The sequence below is a fragment of the Leptonychotes weddellii genome, chromosome 12 (genome assembly GCF_054177405.1).
Source record: "Leptonychotes weddellii isolate Sample4059 chromosome 12, ASM5417740v2, whole genome shotgun sequence".
Classification (NCBI taxonomy): Eukaryota; Metazoa; Chordata; class Mammalia; order Carnivora; family Phocidae; genus Leptonychotes; species Leptonychotes weddellii.
The window spans coordinates 5,256,562-5,272,607 of NC_138380.1; the positions used below are offsets into that span (position 1 = coordinate 5,256,562).

General features: G+C 56.4%; 1 protein-coding gene across 1 annotated transcript in view; it reads left to right on the top strand.

Annotated features, from left to right (window-relative positions):
- Positions 1-1,423: 1,423 nt before the first annotated feature.
- SMARCD3 (SWI/SNF related BAF chromatin remodeling complex subunit D3) overlaps positions 1,424-16,046 on the top strand; it is a 28,850-nt gene continuing 14,227 nt past the window's right edge. The window contains exon 1 of the mRNA XM_081799828.1: positions 1,424-1,580. Within this exon, the coding sequence (XP_081655954.1) occupies positions 1,542-1,580 (39 nt within the window). The 5' untranslated portion in view covers positions 1,424-1,541. The remainder of the gene's footprint in view (positions 1,581-16,046) is intronic.

Consider the following 16,046-nt stretch of genomic DNA (forward strand, 5'->3'; position numbering starts at 1 on the left):
CCCCCACTCCTCACTCTCTTCCTCCCCCTGCCTGGCACCTCCCCCACCCTCAGCCTGGTATCTCTTCCTCCTCCCCCCTTTCTTGCACCTCTTCCATGACTGGCAGACTCCCATCATACCTCCTCTCTGATACTTCCCCCTTCTCATCTCTGCCTGGCGTCTTTCCTTCCTTCCCTACCTGGTACCTTCCCATCCTCCCTCCACCTGCATTTCCCCTCCTTCCCTTTGCCTGGCACTCTCCTGCCTGGCACCTCCCCTCCTCTCCCCTGCCTGGCACCTTCCCTCCTCCCTGATTGCCTTGCACCTACTCCTCCCCCTCGCCTGCCACCGCCTCCCTGCCTAGCATGTTCCCATCCTGCTCCTGCCTGGCATCCTCTCCCTCCTACCCACTCCTCTGCCTGGCACCTCCCCCCCTCCCCTGCCTGGCACCTCCCTTCCTCTCCCCTGCCTAGCACCTCCCCTCCTCCTATCCTGCCTGGCACCTCCCCTCCTCCTCCACCACCTGGCACCTTCCCTCCTTCCCCTGCCTGGCACCTTCCCTGTCTCCACTTGGCACCCTCCTGCCTGGACACTTCTCTCCCATTCAGGTTGTCCCTCTGTCTCAGCCTTCCTGCAGGGCACCCCCCACCACCGCCCCTGGGCTGGTAACCTCTCCCCCATCGGCATCTTCCTCCTCTCATTGCTGGCCCTGCCTCCTCACACTTCTCGGAGTCACCTCCTGGCCAACACCACCCACGTGTGACCCTGAACCACTCTCAAGCCCCACCCCATACCTATAGCAATGCCTTTTCCTTGTCCCCCACACTCCACCTGCTCAAGGACTTGAGTTCACAAGTTGGGTCCTGACCCCAGCCTGTGGCCTTGCTGCTCTTGCAGGAGGGGTGAAACCAGGACGGCCATGCACACAGGGAGGGGCCGGCGTGAGCACAGTGGGCACACTAAGAACAGGCCTACTTGATGCGCCTGCCGCCCCCAGGGATTCCCTCAGATGTCCCTTCTGGGCTCTAGGAGCCATCCAGGTCCCACCTGGGCCTGATGGTCATGCCCTGTGCCTCCAATGCCCAGCTCTCCCTCTTCTCTCCTGCCTATCGCCAAGTCCCCAAAACTTGCCTCTCCTGCTGGGCCTGGGTCTTGCCTGGGTTCTCTGCTCTGTCCTTCTAGCTTAGTCCTGCAAGACCTGGTCTCTGCCGACTGCTTCCTGCTCTCACACTGCTCCCGCCCCATGCTCCCCGTGCAGCCCTCGCTGGCCCTTGCCTGTCACCTCCACCCTGGTCCCTTTCTGCATACCTCCTGTTTTCTTTCTCAGACCTCCTTGTCCCGGACTTTGGTCCACCCAGCTGAGCCCCTCAGGTTTCCCCAGCAGCCCTCGGAGGTCCATTTGGACTCTGCCTTTGGGGCTCAGGGTCTGGCCCACCCCTCCCACTGCCCTCTCCTTTCAGATTCTCCTCACAATGGCCCTTGGTGCTGCAGGTGCAGTGGGCTCTGGGCCCGGGCACCGAGGGGGCACTGGATGACTCCCCCACTGCAGGACCCTGCCACCTATGACTCCAGGCCTTCAGCACCCACCCGCCGTGGTACAGGTAGGCGCTGACCCCCACCAAGCCCAGGAACAGGAGCCCTGGGACCCCACTGAATGGTGCTGGCTCTTGGCCTCCGGTCATAGCCCAAGGCCCCCTCTTGGCATTTCTGCCCCGCCCGAGCCAGACCTATGACATGCTTCTTCCCATCCCCTCCCACTGCTGGGGCCATCCCCCAGCCCCTGCTGACATCTCCTTCCACCCTTCCACTACCTCTTCTGAGTGCCCCTCTCCTCCTGGCTCCCTGGCTCCTACCTATCAAAGCCAGTCTGCGCCAGGAACCAGCGAGCCTGAAACCAGTTTTTGGCTCAGGTGAAAATGGTCTGGGTCTCTGGCTTATTTCATTTCCTCCCACTCACAGACACGCAGACACATACCTCCTCCGTCCTCACCTGCGTGTGTGCACACATGCTCCCTGCTAGCTGGGGGGGACCTGCTGATGCCCAGCACACCTTGGGCTCTAGAAACCTAACCCCAAACCTGCCTTGGCAAACCTCTAAGATCCTTCCAGAACCCAGGCAGGGGTTTGTTCTTGGCGGGAGGGGGAGGTGGTGGTAGCCTGTTGCGTGGCCTCGGGTGGGGCCAGCCCTGTGCTGCCACGAGGCAGGCCTCAGACTCAGGGGTGCTCCGGGCCCATCGCACGTGAGTGGGACCTTCCTGGGCCTCCTCTTGGCAAAGTGTGAGGAGGTTGGCCGGGCTGGTATCACGTCGGTGCCCCTGGTCCAGAAGGAAGCACTGAGGCACCGGGTGGAAAGGCTGCCTGCCTGAGAGCCCCGTTCAGCTGTGGGAAAGGGCAGGAGTTGGGTCTGAGGCCTGCCCAGCCCCACCTGTCACCCTGGCCGCCTCAGCAGTGGGAGTCTCCTGTGACAGGCTGGGTGCTGGGGGTGAGGGGGCCCTGGAGGTGTGAGGGACTTACTCCCTGCCCTCAGGACCCGAAGCCCGAGGGGAGTGCCCCAGCAGACCATTCAGGCCCCAGGGCTCTGAGGAGGGGAAAGGCCTCGAAAGGAGCAGCGTGAAGTGGGATTCCAGAGGACAAGGCGCTGGGTGAAATGAGGGTGGCTTTCCCAGCTTCTCCTTCCTCGAAAGGGCCGAGGAACTCTCTCTCTCCTGCCTGGGCTGTTCCCCTCCGTCCCACCCCTGCGGCGGGCTTGTGCCTGGGCAAGATGGTGCCGTGGCCGCTGGCTGCGGGCGGGGACAAGCCCGGGGCTGTCACCTGGTGCCAGCCACTGGGGAACCATGCAGTGCAGTGCAGGAAAGTCAAGGCCCCGCACAAAGGTCCTGCCTGCTGCCCCACAACCTAACCACTGCCTTAGGTTAAGTGTGGACCTGTTCCCCAGCTTGCAGGGGCTGGTTTTTTAATGCAGAATCCTAAAGAGAAGGTGTAAGCTGGTGTACTTTCTGGGCAACCCTAAAGATGTCGGGTGTCTGAGGCTGGAGGCTTGCCGAGCAGCTGGGGTCCCTGGGAGGTACCCGAGAGCCGGGGCCCCCACGTGGTGAGTCCTTGTAAGTCGTGGCTGATTTGGGGTACACAGAGCTAAGCCCTAAGCTGGCTCCCCAGCAGCAGTAGGTCGGTGCCCTGGGTTGATCCAGACCTTGCCTGAAGGAGGTGATCCCCCCGAAGGATGGGCAGCAGGGGAGGGGAGGCGTGAGAAGCCTGGGGGGTTGGAGGCTCTGAGCGTGGTGGGTACATCCTAGTGACCCCTGGTCCCGGAGGGGCCTGGTCACAAGGTGAACGGAGGGTCCGTCGTGAGACTCCTGGGGCCTCTCCATGTGATGCAGGGGACAAGGGGTGAGGCGCTCGGGGAGGTTTCTGGCATTTTGTTTTAGAACCACGTGAACATGAAACTGGGCTTCATTCAGCATGTGCAGTCCCAGGCATGGAGCCGGCTTTGACGCTTGGCAGCTCGGGCACGTGCTGTCATTTGGACGCTGACAGGCCCCGCGCTAGCGTCTAGACAGCGCGGGCGGCGCGAGGACAGGCGTGCCGCAGCTGGAGGCTGTCTTCGCCCCGAGTGCCGAGTGCCAGCAGTGTGATTGCAAGTGAGAGCTCGTTATTAGTGAGCGTTAAGTGGTGGAGGTAATGAGCTGGAGGTGTCACCAGGAGGGGGTGTCACGAGAGAAGGCCGAGTTGCAGACACGTGGGCTGAGTGAATGGCCCTCAGGTCCCGCTGGGTTCTGAGCCCTCTCGGCTGACCATGCTGGAGGCATCAGCCCGCTTCTGGTGGCCTCTGCTGAGGGACTCCTGGTGGGGGCCAGGGCTGTGGCCGGGGTGTCCCCGGCTGGTGAGGGATGTGCAGACCCTTGGTCACTTGTGAGGACCCTGTGGGAGAGTGGTCGCTCACTTCGGCCTGGCCCACCTCTTGATTTGCTTCCTGAGCTGTGAAACCAATTCCTTTGTTACCTAAACTTAACCTCCAGGAAATTTGAGAATGTGTCTTATGAGCATGTGTCCCGCTCATGCCTTTCCTGGAATTTACAAACTTGGATCATCTCCCATGTCAACCTTCTTTCCAGACCGAAGAACGTTCTGGGGCCTGGAGCGAGGAGCAGCGGTACTGTGGGGAGGGGGAGAAAAACAGAGACTAGAAGATGCAGGAAGATGTGCTTGTGTTCTACCTCACTCGAGAAAAGGGTCAGAGGCACGTTGCAAAGACACGTGTAGGGAGGACGTCAGGACATTGGGAATACAGGGCAGGGAAGAGATGTGGCAGCCAAGGATGACATTAGTGCACAAAACCCAAGCCCCAAGGCCCCGAGGCCCCCTCCACAGTGAGAAAACAGGACGCTCGTGTCATTCACAGCGCCAGGAAGCCAAACCATTTGCTCAAAGACACTGTGATTTCGGGCCCTGTGACCCCGAGAAGTCTTTCCTGTGTGGTGACGTGAGGGGGACACTGGGTGGCAGAGCTCAGCACAGGTTTCCTAGGCGAAGGCAAAGACCAACAAAATAGCGTGCAGCCATGTAAATATCGCTGATCATGGTCAATCCCGAGGTAAAAGTTAGAAGGGCTACAGAGGAAGACATCGCCTGCCTTCGGGAAGTGCTCTACACGCTACTATTTACAACAACAGTTTTGAGAACTGTCAGGCAGCAGGAAGGTCTGCTTAAAATCGGGAATTAAGTACAGAGTCACATTCTTGGGGAAGGGTCATATCCTTGTAGGAACCTGGAGACCTCAACCAGCACACATGCCCAGCAGGTGGGTTTGGGTATAGGGTGGGCCCAGTCACATGCCTTACACTGTAGGTCGTGAGCCCACTGAGAAGTAGGCCCGCGTGTCAGGGACATAAATCAGCTTTACTGCAGGGCCAGCCAGACTAGAGAAAGAAGCTTGAACCTGAGGCCTGGATGCAGCAGGCAGACCCGATACCCTAACTTGGGTTTGTTTATCTGGGGCATGGGAACAGCTTGAGATGGGCTCCCTCCTGCCAGCAGACGCACCCCAAAGGGAAGGGCAGGCTGCAGGGAACAGTCCTGATGTCACCACCCCTGGCCCAGGAGAACTTGTCTTGCAGATGTCAGACCCCCGCCCCCACCTCCTCAGGCAGAGAGCCCCTCCCAAGTGGTGGGAGAGGTGGCAGGATTATTCCAGAGTCTTCTCTCCAGAGGAGCAGAGTAGAGGTCTCCCCATGAACACACGATGACAAGAGCATGGAGTCCGCTCCACAGTGGGGGTGGGGCTAGCCATATGGCTGACAGCCACACAGAAGCTCAAGGCCAGACCTGGGAGTGACATCTGACCCTCCCCCTTCCTTCTCTCTCCCTTGGAACAATCACCTCTTCCTTTGATTTGATTTGATTTCCTAGATACATCTCAGTTCCATCCGCTTACGTCCCAGTAATGCCACTGTTGTCTCCTGCCTGGACCACCGAGGTAGCCACCCAAGTCGTGCCCCGCTCTCAGTCTGGGCCCCTGCCCCCAACCCCAGCAACACAGATCTGATCTGTTCTCTCTTCCGTTTCCTCACGGGCTTCAAGCGCCTGCCCTCACTCAGGGCTTTCCCACATGCTGTTCCCTTGGCCTGCAACACACTTCCAGCTCCCTTCACCTGCCTAAATCTGCCCATCCTTCAAGTCTCGACCTAAATGCCACTTCTTCCAGGGACACTTTCTCCCACCCTGATTAGGTATGAAGTCCCACCTTCTTATAGCTTATAGCATGTACAAACAATTTAAAGATTTCAGTGCAGTGCTCCTTAAAGGCACAGACTGCATCTGTCTTTTTCAACACAATACAGAACAATGTTTCATGAATGAATGAGGCAGGGGGTCGGGGGGGAGGTGGCGCTGACAGCTGATCTTAAGAGGACCCTGAGGGGCGCCTGGGTAGCTCAGTTGGTTAAGTGTCCGACTCTTGATCTCAGCTCAGGTCCTGATCTCAGGGTCGTGGGATTGAGCCCTGCATCGGGCTCTGTGCTTGGTATGGAGCCCGCTTGGGATTCTCTCTCTCCCGTTCCCTCTGCCCCTCCCGGGCTCTCTCGCTTGCTCTCTCTCTCTCTCTCTAAAAAAAAAAAGAAGAGGACCCTGAGATCCCTTGGTATGGTTGGCCCTGTCCTCTCTACACCCCACAACCCAAGGGGGGCCTTTCTTGCCTACCCACCTTGGCCTGCTGACACCTGAACTGCTCTTGGCCCATGCCTGGGCAGCTGTCCCTTTCCAAAAGGACCTGTTCACCATGTTCACAGATGCTCCTTCCATATTTAGTTGGGTTTTTTAAAAAAGACTTATTTATTTATTTTAGAGAGAGAGAAAGAGAGCATGCCTGGGGGAGGGAAGGGCGGGGAGAGGGAGGAGGGGCAGACGGAGAGAGAGAGAATCTCAAGCAGACTCCCCACTGAGCACAGAGCCTGACACGGGCATTGATCCCCCCCACCCCCACCCGCGCTCCAACCCTGAGATCATGACCTAAGCCGAAATCAAGAGTGGGATGCTTAACTGACTGAGCTTGACCCAGGCACCCCATCTTTAGTTGTTCTTGTGGTGAGGAGAATCTTCCTTCCAGTGACCCTGGTCTTGCCCTTTGGAGTTCTAGAGAATAAACCCTTTTCTGCTTCCATGACATCTAACTGCCTCCAGACATTTGGAAGCAGTTGTCCACACTCCCCGGGTCCACCTGCAGGAACTTTCAGGAACTGGCTTCCTCAAATGTTCCTCACCTGGGGGCCTGTGCAGGCTGCTCTCACCCTTGGTGCCCACTGGGAGAGCCAGAGGGGGGTGAGGCTGCCTGATGCTAGCAGACAGGCTTCGGGGCTCCCAGGTCTCCGTTGGAAGGTGGGCTCTGCCCCTCACCAGCTAGGTGGGTGTGGGAAGAGGCACTTAGTTCTCTGAGCCTCAGTGCCCCGTCTGTAAGGCGGGACTTGATGCCCCTTCTATAAAGATTCTGTGGAATGCTAAGTACTGAGCACTCAGCTCGACACCCAGCATGTGGTGAATGCCAGAGTGCCCCTCGTCGGCCCGTGGGTTAAAATGTGGTGCTCGGTGCCGCCCCGAGCACCACGGCATCCAGGTGTCATCGGTAGACCCTGTGACCCTGTCCCCCCTGGTTCCAGGCCCAGCTTCCTTTCTCGCTGCCCGTATACTGCGGGCTCATAAAGGCCTGGAATCAGCGAGCAGCCCCTGGGCCTTTCCACCCCTCAGCTGCGAACTCCATTCTCCCCGCTCCCACATCTTGAACTCAGAAGCAGAGTTATCTCCTTAGCTTTAGCCCAGCTTCCCAGCCCTGATGCAAGTCTGCATATTTAAGAGCCCCGCCTTCTTTGCCTTCAGTGAAGTTTTGAGCTGGAAATAAAAAGTCAGCCAGCACGGTGGAAGGGAGAGCCCTGTGGTGCTCTGGCTGTCCTGGGCTGCGAGCAGATCTGATCCCCTGTCAGCAGCTGAATCCACAGCAGGAGCCCCAGTGGGTGGGCTCGGAGGAGGGGCCCCAGCAGGCGAGGGGCCGGAGTAGAAGGAGGAGAAGCTGAGCTCCAGCTCTGTCTGCAGACCCCACTCTACCCCACCCAGCAGGAAGCATTCTTTTGCTTTTGTGCCTCAGTTTCTTCTTTGACCCCTTACTTTTACCATCCAACCGCTATCTTACTCTGGCCTCTTCCTTCAGGAGAAAACCATCTTAGACACACTTTTTTTTTTTCTTAGACACACTTTTAAAGAATGCCTGTCTGGTGGACTAGAGCCCCACCTGTCCAGACGCCCCCACCCCACCCCCAACAGTCCCAGCCCTCATTTCTTCCTTCATCAGCCCCCGAGACTCCAGAGCAGCTCGCACTAGAAGGAGAAGAGCCAAGCAGGCCCCCGGGGCAGAAGAATAGCAACCAGTGTTGATTGAAAGCTTATTGCAAGTTTTAGGAACTGTTTTAAGAATCTCTCATGGTTTAGCTGATTTATCCTCACCACAAGACTATGAGGTAAATGCTAATATTATCATCATCGCTTTCAAGATGAGAAACTGAAACTAACTTCCCAATGGTTAGTGCAAGAGTCCTAGTTGGGGTCTGTCCACCACATCCAGCCCTCAGAGGTGTGCGGTGACCCAAACCGGAGAGGCTCTCAAAGAGACAAAGCAGCCAGCCCTTTCTGTAGGCCCAGGCCAGCCCTTTGTACCCCAGCACCTAGACCCAAGGTCAAAGGCTAGTTGTCCTGGCGCTCAAAGCTCACACCATTCATTTACATTCATTGCTGGGCGCCTAGGGCTTTAGAGTTTGCAACTCCCCACATTGGGGGCGGGGGGGGGGGGGGGGTGGTAAAAAGGAGAAGTCCTGCCACTTCAAAAAGGGAGAGCCCCTCCCCAATTCCATCTGATTGTTTCCAAGTATATCAGTGGGCTTGTGTTGCCAGATTTCCAGGTTTTTCAGAGATTCTGGAAATCTGGCTTTTTATGTGAAATCTCTCAATTTTTAAGATTTTAAAAAGTGTTTAAGAAAGATACTGTGTGGGCTAAGCCAAACTTGTCTGTTTTGCAGCTTCCTCCTTGGGTTCCTCTCATGCCATCACCTCCTGACCGGTCACCTCTTCTAGCCCTCGGGCCCAGAGCCCTAAATCTGCATTGCTAGCCCGGAGAACTCAAGGGTCCCAGGCATCATTGGACCCCAGGTTGAGAAGCACCGCATTGACTTAGGGTCACTTTAAGCAGTCTCTTGTCATCAATGAATTTTAAACAGAATGCAGAGAGTCTTGTCAAAAACTTGAGGGTCCTCCCCCTGTAGAAACAGGCAGGGATCCCAATAATGTGCTGCTAACAGGAAGGAATAGAGGTAGAATCCCCCTCAAAGCTTGAGTTTTAAACCCAGAACCGCAGCTGGTGAGGGAATTCAGGGCACCTTTGACAACCAATGGTGGGGGCCAGCGGGGGGGCAGTTCGATGACAAGCTGAAGAGAACAGGGACCTTGAGATCAGGACATGGCGGTCTGAGCCCCGTCTTTGATGCTAGATCCCTGTCTGGCTCTGAGTCAATCATTAACCTTGTGTTCCTCATCTTTAAAATGGGTATAGTGATATTCAGCCCTGTAACTTCCTGGGATGTTGAAAGAACCAAATTAAATAATGCATACTGCACTGTTTTATAGGCTATGACGTAAAGATGTATGTGTGAATTTGGAGGTGTTTGACAAAGTCTCTCCCGATATCTTGAGTGTGACACATAAACGTGGGCTGGATACAGTAGTGTGCGGGTAAATATTTAACAACTGGCTCTTGACAGGGTGGGAAGGGGGAGCTGAAATCTGATTTGTATTATTTGCCAATTTCCATGGTATAAATACTCCTACCACGGCTGATTTTAAACTACCAACAAGACACTCCACCACATCACTGCATGTTACTACGATTGAGTAAATTTGCTGCCAATTGAAGACTCGGCCCCAAGGTTGTAGATTGTCTGGAGAGAGGGCTTTGTCTGCCTGTCCTTTTCCAGTATGGTCAGCATGGACCTGGATGAGGAGAGAAGGTCATCCTCATGAATCTATGAATGACACACAGCTGGAAAGGGTGGCAAATATATCAGATAACCGAACTGAGATTCAAAGCATCTCAAGCTTAGAATAATGGGCTGAATCCTACAAGATGAATATCAACAGGAGTAAGTACAAGTTATCTGTTCTTGAATCCAAATAGGCAACGTTAGAAGTAGGGGATGGGAGACACGTTTTGGCACAATCAGAGTAGAAAGAGAATTGCAGCTTTAACTGACAGTGAGTTCAATAACAGTCCAAAGTGGGATGGATGGTTACCAAGGAGTGATATGTTACTAACAGTGATAGCTTCGTTTGGGCCTCTAGGACTTAATGAGAATTCCCACATGTGTCCTGTCAGTACTGTTTTGCTAGTCACAATAAGCCTGTGAGAGCTGAAGTAGCGCAGTACCCATTTTAAAGATAAACAGACTGAGGCTAAGACAGGTTGACACACCGTGGCCCTTTTTTTTTTTTATTCTTATGTTAATCCCCATACATTACATCATTAGTTTTAGATGAAGTGTTCCATGATTCATTGTTTGTGCAAAACACCCAGTGCTCCATGCAGAATGTGCCCTCCTCAATACCCACCACCAGGCTAACCCATCCTCCCACCCCCCTCCCCTCTAGAACCCTCAGTTTGTTTTTCAGAGTGTCAGTTGGTGGTGGCCAGGTGTTCTGGCGCCAGGCTCAGCCCTGCGTCGTGCTCATAAGCACGTTGTTCTCAGTGCCTTTCGGTGGCTCCAGGCAGATCAGGGGATGCGAGGGGAGAGGCGGGTGGGCCTTGAACGGGCAGGCCGGTCATAGGAAGACCAACACAAGAGTAGGGAAAGCCTACTGGGGCGGGGGGCGGGGGGCGGTGCTGGTGAGTCTAGAAATGTAGGGTAGGCTAGAAATGTATTTTCTGGAGGCAGGATGCCAGAGAACAAGCTGTCAGCAGGGGGCTGGGTTCCTTCTGAGGCCGTGAGGGCAGATCTGCCCCGGGCCTTGCTCCTTGACTTGAGGACGGCTGTCTTCCCCGAGTCACACGTCTTCCCTCTGTGTGTACCTGTCCGGGTGTCCTAAATTTCCCCTATCTTATGACACCGGTCATATTGGATTAGGGTCACCCTATTGACCTCATTTTAACTAGACTACCTTTGTAAAGACCCCATCTCCAAGTATGAACACATTCTGAGGGAGGGGTGTTAGGACTCCAGTAAATGAATTCAGTTGGGGGAGACACAGTTCAACCTGTGTGGGAGTTGGCAGGGGTGGGGGGGTGGACTATGATGACTGCCTTTGGAATTTGGAGGCGTGTCTCATGGAGGAGGGAGAAGATGAGCTCTAGGTAGCCAGAACCTCTGGGAGGTGACCCAGGCTCATGCGCGCCCCAGGAAGGACCGAGGTCCCCGCTGCCCCTTGGCCCTGGAACACCAGCTCCTCAGCCGGCTGTAGCTTTGCTCACATGGGGCCGCGCGCAGCCAGAAGGAGTCCCGAGCCCTCTGTTCCCACAGACAGCCCAGGCATTCGCCGGTGTGCTCTGGTACATCCCCGCGGCGGGCTCCACCTCTGCTGGGGCTGGGGCGCAGCGCCTGGGGACGCCCTCGGCCACGGCTGCAGCTAGCTGCTGGCTTCTCCACCACGGCCACAAGGCCGGCCACCCAGCCAAGCCACAGCCCCTCTGATTGCCTCTTTTCCCCATAAGGAAGCCCAGAGCTCCGGAATGGGGTGCACCGCACCTACACCCCACCCCCCCCAGCAGCAACTGTCCTGAGGCAGGAGCTGACTCGGGCTTCTCACCCTTCTGATGCCGCCAGCCCCACCCGTCCCTATCCAGTCCTCAAACTCGCTGTGTCCCCGGGGCTGAGGCTGTCTCATGGGTGGATGAGCTGCACTTGGCACCGAGCACTCACATGGTAGGCGCTCGTTAAACGTGTGGCAGCAGAGGAGGAAGGGGACAGGCGCGGGAGGAGGCCCTGCTCTTGCTCCAGATGCCTCCAGCGGCAGCTCCTGGACCTCAGCTTCTCTTGGCCCAACGGTCGCCCTGACGAATTCTTCTCAGGTGTGAGTCCAGTGGCTTTGCCGCTTCTGGGGGGCTTCTGAATGTCTTCCTTCCCCCCTTTCCTGCAGTCCTTACCAAGTTTCTGAGCTTCCCATGTAAGACCCACCCCGCATACTAATGCCACTTTCTGCACTCAAGGAAGCTTCCAGGGGTTGGGGTAGAACCCAGACTCCGCATGGGCTCCCAGAGCCACCAGAATTAGCCACTATGAGCAATTGCCCGGCTGAGCCCTCAGAGGTTCCCTCTGTGGTTTTGTGACGGCCCCGCAGCGGAGGGGCTCTGAGGGCTCCCTGTTTTCACCAGTCTCCTAGCTGGGGGTTGTTGGAGAGCAGGGCCGCCGGGACCCAGAGATGAGGCGGGGCCGTGGCAGCCACACGGGCAGCCACACGGGCAGGGTCGGGCAGACTCAGCATCAGGAGCTAGTAAGAGTGGCGACTGCTAAGTGTCCCCTCTGTGTCAAGCCCTGTGCCCAACTCTGCACGTGCACGGCTTCATTTTAAGCCTCACATCTACCTGCGAGTCAGGTGTGGGGCGCCCCAGGAAGACGAGGCTCGGACAGGTGAAGGGACTTGTGCAAAGTTATGAGCTGAGTGTGAACCCGGGACCGTCAGAAGTGGTCCTCCATCCAGGGCAATTGCAGCCTCCAGGGACAAAGGACAACATTGGGAGATATTTTTGTTTGTCGCACTGGAGGGGGGTCGGGGGGCGTGCTGGTAAAATTTCCTGGATAGAGGCCAGGGATGCCACCCACATCATAGGATACGTGAGACGACCCCCACAATAAAGAACTGCCCAGCCCAAAATGTCAGTGGTGCTAAGGCTGAGAAGTCCTGTTCTGAAGTCTAAGCTCAGAGTCATCACACTGTGGTGCCTGCAGAGACCCCACCCAGGGCAGTGGGTTCAGGGCCTGGGGGAGGACAGGACCCCAGAAGAACTGGGGTGATGGGTAGGGTAGTAAGGCCTCATTGTCACAGCCCTGTCCCAAGACAGACTAGGTGGCAATGGCCAAAGCAAAAGCCCAGATCTGGGAGCAAGGGCAGGGGGTCAGGGCTAGCTGAGGGGCTACCTGGAGGGGATTCACTGGGGCGGGGGGGCACCAGCTGGCCTTAATTACAAAGGATTGTGCAACCAGGGGCTGTACACCAAGGAAGTCCTGAGACCACCCTCCTCCATCTCCTCCCTGCTGCCCACTCCCCAGCGAGTCTTCCTGAAGCCTCTTGGCCATCGCCACAGCTCTCTGAGCCCCGGAGTAAAGAGGGTATGTTGTGTGGGGACAAGGGAGAGGCTGAGCCCGGCTTTGACTGGGAGATCCTTGATCATAGACCAGCCTCAAAGACCTCTTCTCAGACCCACGCACTTTTGGCCCTGTTCCCCCAAGAAACCTGCAGCCAGTCCTCTGCACACAGATGGAGCCTTTCGCCTTTTGCTCAGCTCAATTCTATCCTCCTTAGGCCAGGTTAGACCCTCTGAGTTCTCCAGGCCCAAGGCCACCAAGTGGCCCCAGGGGAGCAGGACAAGGTGGCTCTGGGGCTGCCCCAGAGCACCGCCTGCTTCTGGCCTGTGGCTAGGACCACGTGTTCCCAAAGGAGGCTTGCACTGAGGTGGCTAGGTGGAAGTTCTTTGGAAGCTTCTGTGTCTCATGAAGGGGGTCAGCTGGGAATGGGGAGGGGGAGCAGGGGAGCAGATGTGGAAACTCACATCGGGAGCAGGGCGGGACAGAGTGTGCGTGGAGGAGGGACAGCCGGACAGCTGGGCAGCACGGGGCCAGGGTGCTCCTGAATACTGAGACCCCATCAGGGTGCTTGTGTGTCTCTCTCCGGCCACGTTCAGGTGCCAGGTACAGGGCAGGAGTTGGTGAAAGCTGGATTTAACTCTTAAGTAAGAGAGTCAAGAGTATATGCAAAGGAGGTGAAGTGGTGAATTTTATGTTATGTATGTTTTATCATAATTTTTTTAAAAAAAGAATCATATGTAACGGTGTGGTTGTGATGAGGGGTGTGGGTCAGAGAAATGGACCAGAGGTTCCAGTGGAGTCACAGGCTTTGGGGATCAGGAAACCGGACAGAGTGAGCTGGAAGGACAGGAGATGGTGGTCAGAGTGAGGTGCTTAAAGCTGATATTGGGGCACGGGGCTGCAGCTGCTGGAATGACAAGACCCAAGAGGTGACTTGGAGCAAATGGCTGAGGGAAGGTGGGGGGATCTCTAGAGGAGAGGTGTCCGAGGAATGAGAGACCCGAGGTGTGGCAAGGGCCATCCATGAAGATCCCGAAAAGCAGCAAGAAGAGGACGGGCGTCAGTGAGTGTCCCCGAGTGGCGGGGAGGGTCTCTACCCCACCTCGAGGCCAGTGGTAGGGGTGCTCTGGGGAAAATACTGCCACGACCAGGGGCAGTTTTCGGGGGCAGTATGGTCTCTGGAGGGCTTCTCTCGCAAGAAGGCAAAAGGGCTGTTCACCGAAGTGGCCAAGCGTATTGGAAATTTTATTTCTGATAGACCACACAGTAAAAGGGTTCAGGTTGGGAGATGGGAGAAGAAGAGGGGCCACACCGAGCCTTACAGAGCTGAGGATGCAGCTGAAGGGAGTCCGGGGCCTTCTGTGGGGCCAGACACAATCAGGGAGGAAGTATGTCATGATAGGAAGGCAGGTGCACTCCAGGCTGACCGTGGGGAGGGACAGAGTGTCGGGTTAGAGGGGGAAGGGCAGGGCGCTCTCAGCCCCCACCCATGCAGTGTAAAAGTGCCCTCAGACCCTGTGGGCAGGGCAGGGCCCGCCCTTGACTCCTCACGGAGTTGAAGGTACCTGGGAGACCAGGTCCATGGGTGCCTCCGGGCAGGTTTTACCTATACATTCTGCTGCCAACTGACATTTGGTTTGATTTCCCCGAAACATTTGTCAAGGAAATGTACATGTATTTTTTTCTACTCATTTTTCTTCACTCAGGTGACATCCCAGACCTCAAAATGTAGTGGTTGGCAGAAATCCCTCTGACCACCTGGTCAGAGCAGTAGCTGAGGCCTCAGAAGCTCCCTGGGGGTGAGGGGCAGGACATTAAGCCACAGGAGACTGTCCCCACACTGGTCATGAGGGAGCAGCGAGCTATAGGGGAGAGAGGAGAGGAATCAGAGGTGCTGGGATGGGGCTCCTGTCTGCCAAGAAAAAGGAGGGCCGAGGCCTGGGAACCATGGGGTACAAGCAGGGCAGGAGTGATGGCTTCAGCCAGACATAGGCATTATGGGATGGGTGGGTTTCACGGGCCCTGGCTGGGGGGCAGCTAGGAGGCTGGTGGAGGGACACAGGCAGTGAGAAGGAGAGGCTTGCTGCTCCTTGGAGTCTTGATAGCCTGTGAGTCCTGAGACCATGGATCCCTTATTTTTGCCCCTGCATCTAGCTAGATGGGCCAGTGTTGGTCCAGAGGGAGATGGGTGGGGAGCAAGCATGGTTCTGTGCCTCCGCACTAGGCAGAGCCATGACCCGTGTCCCACCCCCTAGGCTGCAGGACGGGAGCTGGGGCAGTCAGAGCACACCTCAGCATCCCATATAAATACCTCCCCACAGACCAACACCATCCTGGCCAAAATGGGGAGCAGGCCAGGGTGGCTCATTTTTGCTCAGTGCTATAAGCTGTTGGGTGTGGACTGCTACAAGGAACCATCTCATTAATGGCGGTCATGAGGGGAGAGTACAAAGCTACTACAAATCCAAAATGTGCCTCCCCTCTGGGCTGGTGGGTGCTCAGGCCCCCAGTGACCAGCAGGTTCAACATGCTGACGTTTGCAGTTATCGTGTGTACATGAGGTGTAGGTGAGGGGCAGGGAGGGGGCACCCCATTGGACTGAAGAGACCCACACAGAACAGAGAAGAAGGATTAACTCATTCCACTAACCTTTATCATACACCTGCTTACGGAGCAGGTCCCTGGAGACCCCAGGGCAAGGCCTTGCCTTGCTCCCAGGAGGCTGACAGCACAGCGGTGCACAGTGGTGAAGGCTCACCGGAAGGGTACTCACACCAGGACCAGGCTTCACCTTGGGTTAGCAGCATCCCTTAAATGGTGTGGGCCTATCTCTCTATGTCTCTGTCTCCCTCTCCCTCCCGCCTCGTCTGCCTTGGTTCCTGTCCCTGTCTTATGGAATCCTTGGATTTCAGGGCAGGAAAGGCCCTCGGAATCATCTGATTATCCCCTTCCCTTTACTCCTGACAAAGCTGAGGGGCAGGGAGATACAGCAACTTGCCCAAGGTCACACAATTATTTTGGTGTCCTAGTTTATCTTTGTGTTTTGCTTCTTTCTATCCTATTTGTCTTTCTTGCGTGTGTTTGCAAAACTGACACAAAAAGGCAAAGTCACACAAAGAGACAGACGGCCCCCTGGCTAGTAGCAGAGGGTGTCCAGGCACAGAAACATTCTCGCACAAAGAGGGAGGTACCCAGCGCTGCTCTGGCCTGGGAAGAGGAGTCGGGGGGGGGGGGGGGGGGGGG